Raw genomic sequence first — 14,825 nt, forward strand, 5'->3', positions numbered from 1 at the left:
ATCTGACGTGTCTTTCCAAAGTAATATGACATTAAATCATTTTTATTATAAATATGACTCGTTATTTTATATAGTTCAATAACATTTCCTCTGATTCTCCTGTAGGCCAGCATTGTTAGGTTTAGTTTCTTTAATCTTTTTTGGTAGGTCATGTTTTTCATTTCTGGGAGACACCTAGTAGCTCTTCTTTGGACACCTTCTATTTTAACAATATGTTTTTTTTTCAAGATATGGTGCCCACACAGGACTAGCGTGATCGAGCTGTGATCGATTATATGAGGGTTCATTTCATATATTTCATAATCCTGACGTCACACCGAATTTACGCCAATGACAGGCACTCAAGATTAAATCACACTAGTGATATTTGCAAAATTATTACATTGGCAAATTCATTGTATATCGGGGGAATTTGAACAGATTGCGACATTCTTTACTGTAACATTTAATTTCTGGTGACAAATAAAATCGCAGTGTTTGTCCTGCTATTTTATATAACCGGTTATGCCTTAATCCCAACGTGTGTAAATAATCAATAAGAAAATGTATTCCATCACACATTTATTGAATTATAACATAGGCTTTATTAGGCAGCTTTATAAAGCTTCCACAATTTTTTATACAACATCATTAATACTGTATCACACGATTTAGAAAGATTTAATAATGCCACACACAGTCACTAAAGTCACTTTCTTCTACGGCTTACAGATCTAGAGACACACACGTTTAATCAGTTCACAACGGCACTCGTCTCACAATGTCACATAATGGATTTATTTAATTGACTCATTGAAATCAAATGACTCTCAATCGCCATACTCAGAGAAAAATATTTCACAAAATCATATAGTCACTCGTTACTCAATTGCTCATCAAGTCAAACGACTCCCAGCTCTATGACTTACAGTTTATAAGACTCGAGCATCATGTTTCATAAGGTCTTATAACTACATGTATAGGGAAAGGTTCAATAATCAAGTACTGTAAGAAAACAATGAACTGTTACATAATAAACTTTTGACATACATGTATTGAATTGTTATTATTTCATTAGGTTAGAGTACAGTTCATAAACAACAATATGTGCATACTAGGTCAAATGCCAAATTTCAATAATCGAATAATTCATAAAACTGATGGAAAAGAAGATAAATCATGATAAACGATGATCAATGAACAAGTATGTAATTGTTTAAAAGCCGTTACTATGGCTAATGCTGCAAAACTTTATGGACATGTCTTCCTGTTTCTAAAGAAACCGTTTTATATGCAGTTAACATAAGCATTAGATACCGATAAAATATACTTTAGAACAATAAATGGTAAAAACTATCGTTTGATTTTATAATAAACAACAAAATAAACATTAAATTAATCTCATTCATTTTTTTTCATTTCTTGCATTTTTGACAAAAGGTGATTTGAAATGAAGGATAATTCTTAAAATGAAACTCAATGTCAAAATAAGCATGTTTTCCTTTTGTCTTTGAATACTTGTTGCACAGTTGATATTTTGTCGTGGTATTTGTATTCGAATATTCAACAGTCTCGGTGTACTAGCAACACGGGATTTATTTAATCTGGGAGCTCTGTCCATGATCTATGGCACATATCTTAGTTCACATTCCCCACACGCAGCACGCGAGGCATTGAACACCTACTATCCTTGTCCGTACAGAACAAAGACTTGCTCAATGGCTGGTAGAGAAATGACGACGCCACATAAAACGTCGGCTTTCCTTAGGGCTTGTAGTTACGGGGCGGCAGAGCAGGCGGTTCATCTTCGAAGGATTTCGCAGTTTCTAGGAACTCGAGGCGCATTGTTTTACGTGACTACAACAATTGAAATACATCAAGTTAGGTATGGAATATGAGGGAACTTATTGACTATTTTTAAAAGGATATTAACCATTTTCTCTTATTTTTTTCGTATTTTGTTATTATTGAAGAGGAATATTTATTTTGACAGGAAAACGAAATTCTTCTGCGCAAGAAAAAACTAGAACATATGAATGGTTTCAGTAATAAGAAATTATTACGGTATGGTGATTGGCCAATTTATAAAGAGATGATAATGAAATTTACAGGATAAACAATATTTCGGTTTTGATTCCATGACACCATCATGACACCGTCATGATCTGTTAATTACCACTGAATATTGATTTTAAGGACATGTTCAGACGTGGCTTTGGACATCCCACAGATATATAAACGTCTTTATTTTATTTACCTCTCCTGATGGTCGTGACGTTGACTGTCTCATCTGTACCACCTCCTCCCCTACCCTGGGGCTTACTGGTGTCCTCATGTAGGAGGCGTCCTCTCCGGAGGAATCATCCTCTTCCTCCTGTTGTATATATTCTAGTAAGTTATGTCCTTATTACCATTAAATTGAATTTATCCATTTTGTTCCGTGCGGAAATTGACTTATTCACCTCAAAATTATTAAATGAGCGAGTCAGTCCATGTAGGGGAGACTATCATTCTTGCCTCTATTACTTCACGTTATAAAGTTATTTTACATTACCGATTATACATATCTCATGCTAATTACTACAATACATGTTCAATAATAAACGAAACAGGGTAAATAATACCTGAAGTGGGTCCGAATCGCTACACATGTCAAAACTGCATGACGATGCATGGCTGATATCCGACACTCTGCTACCATTACCTGTAATTACACATTAACTCAATTATTTCACGTGTTCCAGGAAATACAGATCAGCGCTCTAGGGGCAAACAAATGCAATAGTGAAGGACAATCAGTAGAATTCGAAAATGAGTAACTGTCGGTGTTAACTTCTACCAATTTTAGAATATGGGCTAATGCAGATGTTTGAGGACTAACTGCAATCTGTTCTGCTTTGACCAGCTTATGGATATATTTTTCAGACAGTGTTGATATCCAACCAGTCAGTGATTTTGTATGTGGCTGTTCATACGATATAACTTGTGTAATTTTTTTATGTAAAGATATGCTATCCCCGTAATAAAATACATTTGTTTTTATTTCTGACGTTATTGGAAGGAACGATCTCAAATATTTAATGCAAATTATGATCAAAGTGCATGTAGACTGTAGAATGTAGACGGAAAGAAATATATTTATTCTTTCTGGAAGGTTTCAGATGTCTTGCCTCTACATTTTCTTCCCTCCTGTTATATGTCTAAGTTAATGAGATCAGGAATGAGATCATTAGACTTGTTAGAGCCACTGCTCCTGTTATTTGTCTAAGATAATGAGATCGATCAGGAATGAGATCATTAGACTTGTTGGAGCCACTGCTCCTGTTATTTGTCTAAGATAATGAGATCGATCAGGAATGAGATCATTAGACTTGTTAGAGCCACTGCTCCTGTTATTTGTCTAAGATAATGAGATCGATCAGAAATGAGATCATTAGACTTGTTGGAGCCACTGCTCCTGTTATTTGTCTAAGATAATGAGATCGATCAGGAATGAGATCATTAGACTTGTTAGAGCCACTGCTCCTGTTATTTGTCTAAGATAATGAGATCGATCAGGAATGAGATCATTGGACTTGTTAGAGCCAATGCTCCTGTTATTTGTCTAAGATAATGAGATCGATCAGGAATGAGATCATTAGACTTACTAGAGCCACTGCTCCTGTCCTGATAAGTCGCGCCTCCTGTGGAGCCTCTTAACAGAGTTGGGGTCTACAAGATAAACGTTCCGATTCATTTCACATAACATAACCACATGCGACCAAATACAAATGTAGATCTATTCACGTTTTTTAAATTTAGTTGTATCTTTTGTATGATATTAAATTTAAGCTGTAAAATAGATAGAGAATTTTTAAGAGAACATTGTTTCAACCACTTATTGTTTTCATAGACAAAGTATGAACATTATCTTTTGTACTCACCGATATATTTAAATTTTGTTGGGACTTCTTTTTCACGAGTTTATTCTTTAATTTCTTGAATACACCTTTTCCCTTTTTCTGTTCTTTGACGAGATCGAACATGGACATATACTCCTTCCTCAGCGTCTCTAAGGCTTGTTTGCGTTCCCTGATAGAGCGGGAGTTATTTGAATTCTGAGTTTTCCAGGAATTGCATAAACGTTCTACCTCACTAAGTGTGAATTCGCCATCTTTAAAGCCGGACATTATACCAATAAGGTCATTTTCCGCGGCGGAGCTATGGGCTGGTAGAGTTGCTGATTTCCCTCCTGTTAACAGACAGATATGAAATGAAACCCGCACATGTATTTCTGACACAAACAGTTTTGTAAATAAATGGCTAAAAAAGAATCCCTGTTTACATCACTTACCGGTCATTCCCATGAACTCCTTTGGAGATTGTTGTTTCAGTGTAGTCTTTCTCGGAGTCGGCAGTGGTGGTCGTGAAGGGGTTGGCTCGCTGTTACGCCTCGTACTTGTTTGTTCAGGGACTGTAACAGGTGATATAATTCCATAAAAAAATCAGTCTTAATGTTTGTATGGTTCAGGACTTATTTTATTACTTAGTAACATTTTCAAGCTTCCAACCTAATTATAACGACACGGTGATAATATGGACATTCACAATAGATAATGGACAATATCACTAACACTATACTGATTTTACTTACTTCTCGTGGTTACTTTTGGAGCATTCGCATTCATATCAAATATGTCATTATTTACAGTTCTTTCTCTCAGAAGATCTGGAATAAATAAATAAGAAGAAAATAGCGGCTTTATCTTCATTTGGAGTTTTATCATTGAGAAGTATACATATTGTAATTTCATATTTAATTATATTATCTAATATTATTATATCTTCAAAAAAATTGGTTCTAACTATAAGGTTAACTTTCAATATTTTGTGGACAAATGAAAGGTCGAAGTAACAGTATCATTTACTTACTCGTTATGTTAAGACCAATGAAATCAATATTCGCTGAATATTCCGTCTTTGGCTTCAGCATACCGACGGCTGTAATTTGTTCAATTGATAATAATACGTTTCCTTTGTCTTTTTCTATTGTAAATTCTATACCATGAGACCGTGTTTGCATTAGATGTGCCTTGATAAAGGACATACTGCTTTAACAAATTGATAAATCTAAATTTGTCTACATGGTTAGAATTATTTTCCCCGTGTAAACCTATAACCATACTTATCACCTTTTACACCAGCAGGAGTGCCCCTGATATATTTACCTCTCTGTTCCTCCAATGACAGTTGGTTTTCGTAGATTTTCTTGTCGCTCATTTCTAAATAAATGTCTTCACAGGCATGTACAGTAGCCTCCACGTCCTAATGGAAGGGACAAATGTTTTCCTTTTATAACAATGTTTGAAAGCGTTTACAATAATTACTGCAAACTGATGTATATTCGCGTGCCATTAGACGATAAGAAATCGTGAGTGAACACACGCCACGAAAATACAGGTAAAATAGAACTCCTTAAGTCTTGATCATGAAAATAAATCGTCTCTAAACTATTTGAAATTCAGGTAAAATATAACTGCTGAAGCCTAGATCGTGATAATAAATCTGCATTAAACTATTTAAAATACAAGTAAAATAGAATTCTTGAAGTCTAGATCGTGAAAATAAATCGCCATGAAACTACTTAAGTCTAGATCGTGAAAATAAAGGTATAAAGGCGCGAAATTAAGTCACCGCCAAAATTGGTTTAAAGTATGACTACAACTTACGTAGCATCTGTGACACCCTATCAAAATTCTGAAGTCTACTAATTTTTTATTCAAGTTAACACAGTATATTTATGAGTGAATATTCCAAACGCCTATAGATTAATACAGACGTGAAATACGAACAAACAGAATTCTTGTTAATCTTTAACAATGTATCATGAGGCATATATACTGGTTATTTCAAAATAGGTTGTTATGCAACGTTTAAATATAGATGTAGCATATAATGAAGTGGAACTTTTCAGGATTGCGGAAGTTTTAAATATTTATGATGACTTGGTCAGTTAGCTTCATGGTGACAATGCAATGTGACAATCCGTGAAAACCAGGAAGTAATTCTCATGTCAATTTAACAGAAATTAATCAATAGCATTGGATGCCTAATTCGTTCAACCTCCCCCCAAAATTGCACGGCATCTTTGTGTAACCGAAAATGTAAGAATTATTCGCGCTCGGGTCAGCAGGGAAAACTTACCACAAAAGTGCGAAGGTAGTCACAAAGCTCGGAATGTCCATGTTTTTCAGCCAAATCGGCGGGATCACAACCATCTCGATTCTCAACCTGAAAGGCCGCTAGGGACCCAGGTGTATCCAGAAGCACCGAACAAAGCTCACTCAATCCATTCTTGGCAGCAAAGTGTAGAAGCGTTGGCAACTCATATTGACTTCGGTCTAGAAAATAAATGTTATTTTGTAGCTTTCATTTGTATGAACATCTTAGCACCGAACTGAGTACTACCTATATCGTATACTACATACTCAATATTCACTTAAAATTGGCATAATAGTCCGATCATTTTAGTGCTTTCACAGGCAACTGGAGACATCCAGCACTTACAGTGTACCTTAAGCTGATATGTGATAACTTAATGATTCTTAATCAGGTAGAGCAAGACCTTCAATTATTATAGACGATTATGTCTATTCAAAAGGTACACACATAAGGACCGACTCCTAACTAAAGGCCAAAAGTGAGACGATGTCATAAAAAACACGAAAAGGATATTGCTAGGAGTATTAGAATTATAGAAGGCGTACATGCATTTGGTAATATTCAGGTATAGATGTTTCATATAAGTAAGATGATTTGTAAATCAGCAAATGGAAACAATTTTAAAATAGGTAAACCTACTTTGTGGTGCGTCCTCGTAGTAGTCCCCGAGAATACTCTCTAACGCATTGTCCTTAGCAAGACTGGCCTGATAAACTTCTACCAACGCTTTGTCTAAAGCTTCCTGGTCATCAATGGGACTTCCAAGGATCTGAGAGAGGAAAGCTGGACACTGGTAAGGACCCAGTGTCGGTAAAGTCACCGTGATGAGGTGACTCCCGAAGGTTCTATTATTTATGTACACCGTTAATTTACTTTTCCCTGCTTTATTATCTGGAAGATAAATGTAATATTTCAGACAATAGTCTATCAGTTCATTCTACCAATGCTTCGATATCATTCACTAAATATATTACAATATTTTTTCCTAACAATTCAAGTAGTTTAAAGCATTTGAGATGTTTCTTCTGAATATTACGATATTTTTGACAGACTGGATTTTCCTGATAATGTCAAAGGCTTTACTTTCAGTGATATATACATATAAATATCACTGATATCTGATTCTAGCTCAAGATATAAATGGTGCTATAATATCACTAGCGTTATCTATAAAGGTTTGATATGTTTTATATTTACATGTGTCGGGTAGCCTGAATGTGTATGTGAAAGGATTCATCTTTTCGGCCATGTGCCTCGTGTCATCTTTTCCAACAGAGATCTCAACAAGACCTGTAACCTCACGTGGGAAGATCAGTGCGATTGATTCCTTGACCTTTTAACAAAACGGTTATGATAATACAATAAGTTATCAGTGTCGTCTGATTTCCAAATCTTACTACGTTAGATAATTAACTCTTCATTGGATTTAGTAAAATGCGAAATATTTTATTTCATTGGCTTTAACCCTGGCCAAGACAACAATAATGAAACACACTACAACCGAACCAGTCTCTCCGGTCGTAGGGAGATATATACTGTGTAATCTTTATATATGAACAGTTGAATAATAAAAAATATAAAGCAATACAATTTTCACCTAGTCTATTCGATAAGGAAGTAAACATAAATATTTCAGTTTCCCCAGGAAGTCTTTATCTATACTGTGGGTCATTGTGAATGGAAATAAATTACACATTCTCCTGTAACTATGCACTGGTTTGTGACCCTCACTACTGACGTGACCTAGTTTGATTCATGCCCCATAGACAGTCAGTATGTAAACGTGACTTGGTTTAGTTTGTTATACGTCCTCTGAGCAGCCGGGATGTGAACGTGACTGATCCAGTAAATAAATCACAATGCAGAGGTATATGGACCATCAAATTGTTCTATGTCCTATTGTTCATGTATATCTCTGAAATATCATCTGATACAATTGAAAATAAAGAATGAAGACGTAAATAGTCCAAAGGTATATTTTTATCGGGAAATAATCAGATCTTATTCAGTATGGAAAATAAAATGTCACTAACCTCATGAATGTGACTTGGCATTATTTTGAATTTTCTCACTTTGGTTCTTCTCGGTCTCTTCTGGTACTTCTCAACTAGTTCTAAAAGGTCCCCCACTATAGATCGGTTCTCAATTCCTTCCTCAGAAGCAACGAAAGTTCTTGACGTCGTGAATTGGTGTAGAAATGTAATATTTTCCATGTCGCTTTCTGATGTATGGCACAGGATGTTAGCGACGTATGCTCTATAATTCAGAGACAGAAAATGACTGTCATCGTCTTGATAAAATTGCAACATATTATTGGTTGTCAGGACGACCAACAGTTTACACTTGCTGACCTTGGCCTTGAACTCGTGTGAGGATATCATTGTATCACATACATCTATGGTCAGTTTGACATCACTGCAATTCATCATCCTCGTCCAGTATTTAAACCATTCTTGACCATCGTCATGATCGTAAAACAAACAAATGTCCGTTTTTGCCATTTTCGCGTTACTTGACTTGTTCCCGTTATCGTAAAGGCCCTCTGACGTCATCTGTAATCAACAGAATGGTTAAAACATGTATGTCGTATCCGAAGGAAAACGTGAAACAGGAAAATACATGAACATTCAGGGTTTTTATCACAGAATGTTTAATTTTTGAAAATTCATAAAATGTTCAACAAAAACTGTTATTCTAATGTGGAGATTCTATCTAATCTCAAGCCGAGAATTGTTGGTGCATCATGTTTACATAAATACTATGTAAATTAGGTTCATGTGTTATGCAAGAAAACCGTTAATTATTAAAAAAGAGTCATTGACTTTTATTATTCACAGATTATCACACGGTCGTAAAAGCAAAGCAAAACAAAACAAACAAACAATCTATAAAACCCATTATTATACAAATGAATCTTCTGTCCAATAGTTGTTATATGGCCTTATATCCATCATACAAAGATCCCAAGTCAGATATAATTTATACGTATCTTGTTCGTTAACTACTTAGATGTATGATTTTAGTATTATTATCATTGGATGTTAGAAACATCCGCCTGGATCACTGGCCTAAACAACTGTGTCACTGTGAGCGTAAAAGCCTCTGTTATTAAAGTTTTCTGATGTTAATCGTATGAACTCCATGTTTCCCAACACACAGCCTCAAAGCATTGTGATCGTGAAGCTCTACACATATCTGTTTCAAAAATATTGTTCACAGCTTATGCATGTTATTTGATTTACTTGTCTAATTACTACTACACCCCTAACTTACTGACTCATGGTATTGTCCTCTGTCGATGATTCCAGAAAACTGTACTTGTTAACTCCAATATAAAGCATCAATAGTTACTGTTCTATTTCAAACGGAGAGATCAGAAATCTAAGACCATCTTAATTAGTCGACCATGGATACTTATATCAGTGTTAAATAGGGTTATAACACGGAATCCGTAGCGTGCCAGTTATCACTATCATAACAATAGGTCCAAGGCTTCACACTTATCACTGCCTTATCACAAACTATATAGACAATCTGTTGTCATTGTTTGAACACTAAGTATATAGACAATCTGTTGTCATTGTTTGAACATTAATTATATAGACAATCTGTTGTCATTGTTTGAACACTAATTTGTCCATGACATGGGAAATTGTTGGATTCCAGAAAATATTGAGAATTGTATGTTAGTAATTAATTCCGAGCACTGCTTAATCATTGCATAGACTCAAAATAATAAAATAAAACAGTTTGTACAATAATTAAAGATGCTCCACCGCCGACAGAGCATAAATGATATTCATCATTTGAGCAATAATTGGTGTTTAATTGTGTACATATATGCCTAATTACCAAAAAAAACTAAGATAAAATAATTTATTTCGCCTTTGGTGCATGCATAATCATTACTTCATTCAACATAATATATATATATAGTGCCACGGATTTTTTTCGGGATGCAATTAATTATTTTTCATATTTTTAACTTGAAGTAAAATTAAAAGCTCAAACTTTTCAATAGTGGTAATGGTGTAAAGTAAGTAACTTTTGTAACTGAAGAAAAATACTAAATAGTCTACATGTACTTCTGGTTTTGATAGACAACAAATACCATTTGTCAGCGGTGGAGCATCTTTAAGAGAATTAATAATGAATACATTCACGAACATTAGAATTTCCTACCTAAACTTTTTCAGAAGTCATTACAGAAGTTCAGTAAATTTCCATTAATGAAATTCTGTAATGCTTTCACATGGCGAATTTTAAGTTGAGTATTTTTTCAGTTAAGGAATGTTCATTAAAATGGGCCCAGATTTTTTCAGAGTTTTAATTCATATGATTTTACCAAGTACGCAAATACACAAAGTATCTTAGCTGGAATTTATTCACATTACTTTTATTGATTTTGTTTTAAGTTGATTTATATATATCAACCTATATTTTACATTTGGCTCTTCTTTGGGGCTACTCACCGTCTTCTACATGTTACATATAGTTTCATAATGAGTTCCTTTGTAACTGGTATAGAAATTTAAATAGACATTCAAATGTCTTTTTAAATGTGAAATCAAATTGGATACACTGTCAGTCGCTCATTTCCTGACTCACATAAATTAATTAAGATGGTTTAGAGATCGTTCCTTTAGAGAAATAATGTGTCGTGTCATCTAAATACACCCACGCTTTACCACCTTTAAATGAAACCTTTATACTGATACCTCCACTACGACAGGCCGCCGGCCCCCTCACACTGTTATCACTATTTTTCATAGTCATCGAAACATTAGGATACCTGTTTACGTTGGTACCCGCTGTCACGACAGGCCTCAAGCACCATTATATTAGACTACTGTCACACACGACCTTAACAGTCGTCGATGTATAAGGATATATGTGTATTATCACGTATAGTAGTAAGCTGCACTGGCATACAAATACCAATTAAAACATACCAATTAAAACTTGTTTTAATGTACATGTAATTTATGAAGGCAGACTATGTTTCGTTTCTGTATCTTAAAGATTGAGATCTGATGACTGATCGATGTATATAGATATGTACAAAGAGGATGTTAAGGGATAGGTGATGCAGCTGAATTCAAGCAGAAGCTGACTATCATGGATGAACAAGGTTCGTACGGTCAAGGTCATTTGTTTTAATTGTGCTTTTACATCAATTATTTTAAATTGAATTACCCATCACCTTCCCCTTTACAGCCCCATTTTTCTTTTATGAAATCCATTTGATGTTATACATTGCATTTCTTTGGTGGTCGGGTTATAACCCCATCAAAGACTTTTTTTGGTAAAAATATCTTAATATTATATTTTGTTACAACCGTCGTAATAAACGACCAACTTCAACTCAAACTTTAAACCATGTCGTCTATATATAGGCACTTCAGCAGGTAAATCGAATATATATATAGACACCTGTGGAGTTGATTGCAATACCCATTATACGGTGACATATTACTCCCATGGTGTTAACTCGACTTTACCTCGATAATATTATCCACCAGTTATAACAAGAATTGGTGATCAGTCAAATTATAACACGACTTTTCGACACAACAGTCGTCATAATAAGCTAAATCGACTTTTCAATGTAATAAGTAGACTTTCCAACATAATTATCTTAACAAGTTTTGTTATAACTCGACTTACTGACTTAAATATCGATTAGTAGTGTTATGCCCCAACATATTATGTCGATATACGTATATGTTAACCGTAACGTGACATTCAAATAACATGATGGCCGCAATTTGCCACCATACATAATATATCCCATATCACTTCCTAAATTGAAGCCACTTAATGGACGACCTGCCGGGACATACGGGGTTTTTGTCGACTCTAACGACCGTACATGTATATCTATACGGAATGTAAACATTTAAGATAAATGTTTGTAGAAACGATATCGTCAAAATGGTTACTTACTGACAAATAAGGATAGCACATGTAAAATGGGAAGTATATAATTATATCCTCGATTACGGACAAAATGTATGATAACAAAGGATGATAACAACAATGGGTATTGTTGCTATACTTCCCCCGTTATTTTATATTCTATGGATATCAGTGAAGTTATATATAAAACTAATTTTGTAGTTCTTAACTAACCTGTCTACACTACAGCCCATGTTGTTCTTCAGTCCGTTCCATTCAAATGTCCATTAAAAACAAGATAGATTAGGCTATTTAGGACCCTACACTCATGCACCCACATATTGAATCACGCATACACACACGTTAAACCTGTAATAAACACATATATATTTTAAAGCTACTAAACTGAAGCATAGTGTATTCAAACCATACGTACCTGTCTATGCTAGGTATACACATCTATACTCGCTGGACAATTATCTAATAAGCGACTGCATTTGGACCGTCCGGATATCTATCACTCTCAGGAACAAATGTGTATTGAAGCTCTGTTCCTGTTTTCCGCCTGTATGTTGTCTAGTAGTAGGTTTTTCTACGAGTTATTTTTAACACTTCCTGGTTGTCTCGCCGTTTGTATGTTACCCGTAGTCTGTGCCTACTGTGCTTTGTTGACACTACCTCGGATAATAAACACGATCTAAACTGTTTCTATTTTTATGTTGCGCATGATGAAAATTATGAAGATCAGTTTTACCTATAAATATTTAATTGGATACTTGTATACTATTTGAATGCTCCACTGTACACGTAATTCTGGTTTTATATATTAAATGATGTCGTGTTTGTTATAATGCGTCAATCTGTGACACAATAACCAACCCTTAACGTTATCAGGTGAGAACGACACTTGCACTATGTATTGCTCGGTTGGTAAGTAGACTGCATTTATCTCCTAAAATACAATCATTTTTGGATTAAAGATTTTATTCTTCGCTACATTTATACGTTAAATTAAAAAAATTTAAAATTCCTGGCAATTTCATAACAGAAAGGAAATCCGAATCTGATATCACTTAATCTATAGTAAGATATAAGCAAAACTTTAGAATGTTGGCATATTCTGGAAGGACAATATAAATCAGATTAGGTTTGTGCCCTTTAGGTCCCCACATCCGTCAACATTTCAAATGTGTGATTTCTGTTATTTAAATATTTAAAGTTATATGTGCAGTAAATTTCACACTTACGAACCAAGAAGAGCACATATAACTTCAATGACTGAATTTCAAATATTGAGCACATCCCTAAAACAAATTGACATGGTGGTTTTGTATAATTGAAGTTGCTATCACTATCTTAAACATGAATAAATTATGCAAATGTGAATATTGTCTATTTTACCTTGTTTAACTTGGACAAACTAGAGATCTTAAAAGTGTCTAAATATTCTCAGTAAAAATTGAATTTGTTAAAGATTGCGCTCTATTGTTTCTCAGACAATAAAGTATATAAAAATCTATGCATATTTAGGATGGTTTCCATTGCCATTAAAGCTGCAAAATTACAAATATACAATTATACAAATACAACAACTTACTTTCTTTCTTGACACTTATATAAAATACATGTATTTGGCGACCAAAAGGGACCCAATCCATAATAGTCCTTTCATGTACATGTACAACAGTTAAGTAATAAACGAGTGTTCTGCTTTCACGATATCGTTCATATGGTCCTAGAAAAGGTCAAATTTCATTTATACAAGATCATTTCAAGAAAGACGATGGAACAGTTTTACGGTTATTTTTAGTTGAACAACAAATGCATATTTTCCCCGTGTTTGAATATTTTATGAAATGAATGGATATTTAAGCGATACATACCTTTTTTTGTCGGTTTCATGTTCTTTCTAACATCTAGTTTATAATATACAAGGTTTAAATCCCATATCGTTATATTTAAATGTATATATACTGTATTAGACACGAAGTGAACAAGATGGACTTCATTACTGTGTCTGTGTCTGTAGAAGTATCTATTGTATTAAGAATATGACAGTGAAGAGGAGTGATACTGTTACTAGTCAAGTGACAGAGCAAAATCAGAAAGACATAGACCCAAAACTCAAATTCCTTCACCTCTGGATTTCCTAATTATACATTCACCATGAAAGAGAAATAAGAACAATAGGATTTTCTCATTAAATTTTGTTATGCTTACCTGTGTCAGGTCTTGGGCTAAACGATTTCCTCATGTTAACCCGCGCCTAAAATAATTTTCGTTAATGAATAGCCTACAACTTGGTACGAATGATTACTGGTAGTTTGACCAGACGAAATGTTAAGGTATTAAAAAGGGATAAAAAGGATAAAGTATATATGTTCTTGAAGTTGGTAACATATTAAATGTATGACCTGGTAACGGGAGATAAGTCTGTTCACAATAATTTATGGTTTAATATGGATTCTGGTCATTTATCATTTTCAAACAAACTAACCATCAGCAGCACATGTCACACTTTTTTCCGACAACTCGAGAACAATGGTCAATAGCTAATTTGACATCATGAACTTGACCTTTTATTGTGGTCACTTTTCCACAGATCTTATTTGTGATGGGGAATAACCAAATCGTCAAAAACAACAAGAGGGAAAAAGGGCAAAGTAAAAACACCGAAACAATGACTCCAGCAAAAAAATACCAATAAACAAAACAAAAAAAACCCAAAAAACAACAACAACAAAAAT

At 34.3% G+C, this 14,825-nt stretch overlaps 1 protein-coding gene across 2 annotated transcripts; it reads right to left on the reverse strand.

The window, feature by feature from the left end:
- Window positions 1–548: 548 nt before the first annotated feature.
- Window positions 549–12,762, reverse strand: LOC138323264 (phosphoinositide 3-kinase adapter protein 1-like). 2 transcript variants are annotated; one of them, XM_069267723.1, is made up of 13 exons: window positions 12,515–12,762; window positions 8,214–8,732; window positions 7,378–7,513; window positions 6,820–7,071; window positions 6,163–6,359; window positions 5,187–5,283; window positions 4,613–4,687; window positions 4,313–4,432; window positions 3,903–4,210; window positions 3,627–3,690; window positions 2,604–2,683; window positions 2,237–2,353; window positions 549–1,836 (listed from the first exon to the last, which is right to left on the reverse strand). In XM_069267723.1, exons 2-13 carry the CDS (start codon window positions 8,730–8,732, stop codon window positions 1,744–1,746), a joined length of 2,058 nt encoding a protein of 685 aa, XP_069123824.1. In that variant the 5' UTR covers window positions 12,515–12,762; the 3' UTR covers window positions 549–1,743. The 2 variants fall into 2 exon arrangements, with proteins under 2 accessions (XP_069123824.1, XP_069123825.1); XM_069267724.1 differs by lacking the exon at window positions 12,515–12,762 and adding an exon at window positions 12,313–12,439.
- Between the last annotated feature and the right edge of the window lie 2,063 nt (window positions 12,763–14,825).

This window comes from Argopecten irradians, chromosome 5 (assembly GCF_041381155.1).
Source record: "Argopecten irradians isolate NY chromosome 5, Ai_NY, whole genome shotgun sequence".
In the NCBI taxonomy this organism is placed as follows: Eukaryota; Metazoa; Mollusca; class Bivalvia; order Pectinida; family Pectinidae; genus Argopecten; species Argopecten irradians.

What these genes read in the sequence shown, in the direction of transcription:
- LOC138323264 (XM_069267723.1), bottom strand. Translation starts at nt 8,732, where the DNA reads ATGACGTCAGAGGGCCTTTACGATAACGGGAACAAGTCAAGTAACGCG. An exon ending in ATTCAGGCTACCCGACACAT is followed by an intron (nt 7,072 to 7,377) that starts GTAAATATAAAA and finishes TTTATCTTCCAG; the next exon opens with ATAATAAAGCAGGGAAAAGT. An exon ending in TCCAAAAGTAACCACGAGAA is followed by an intron (nt 4,433 to 4,612) that starts GTAAGTAAAATC and finishes CACCTGTTACAG; the next exon opens with TCCCTGAACAAACAAGTACG.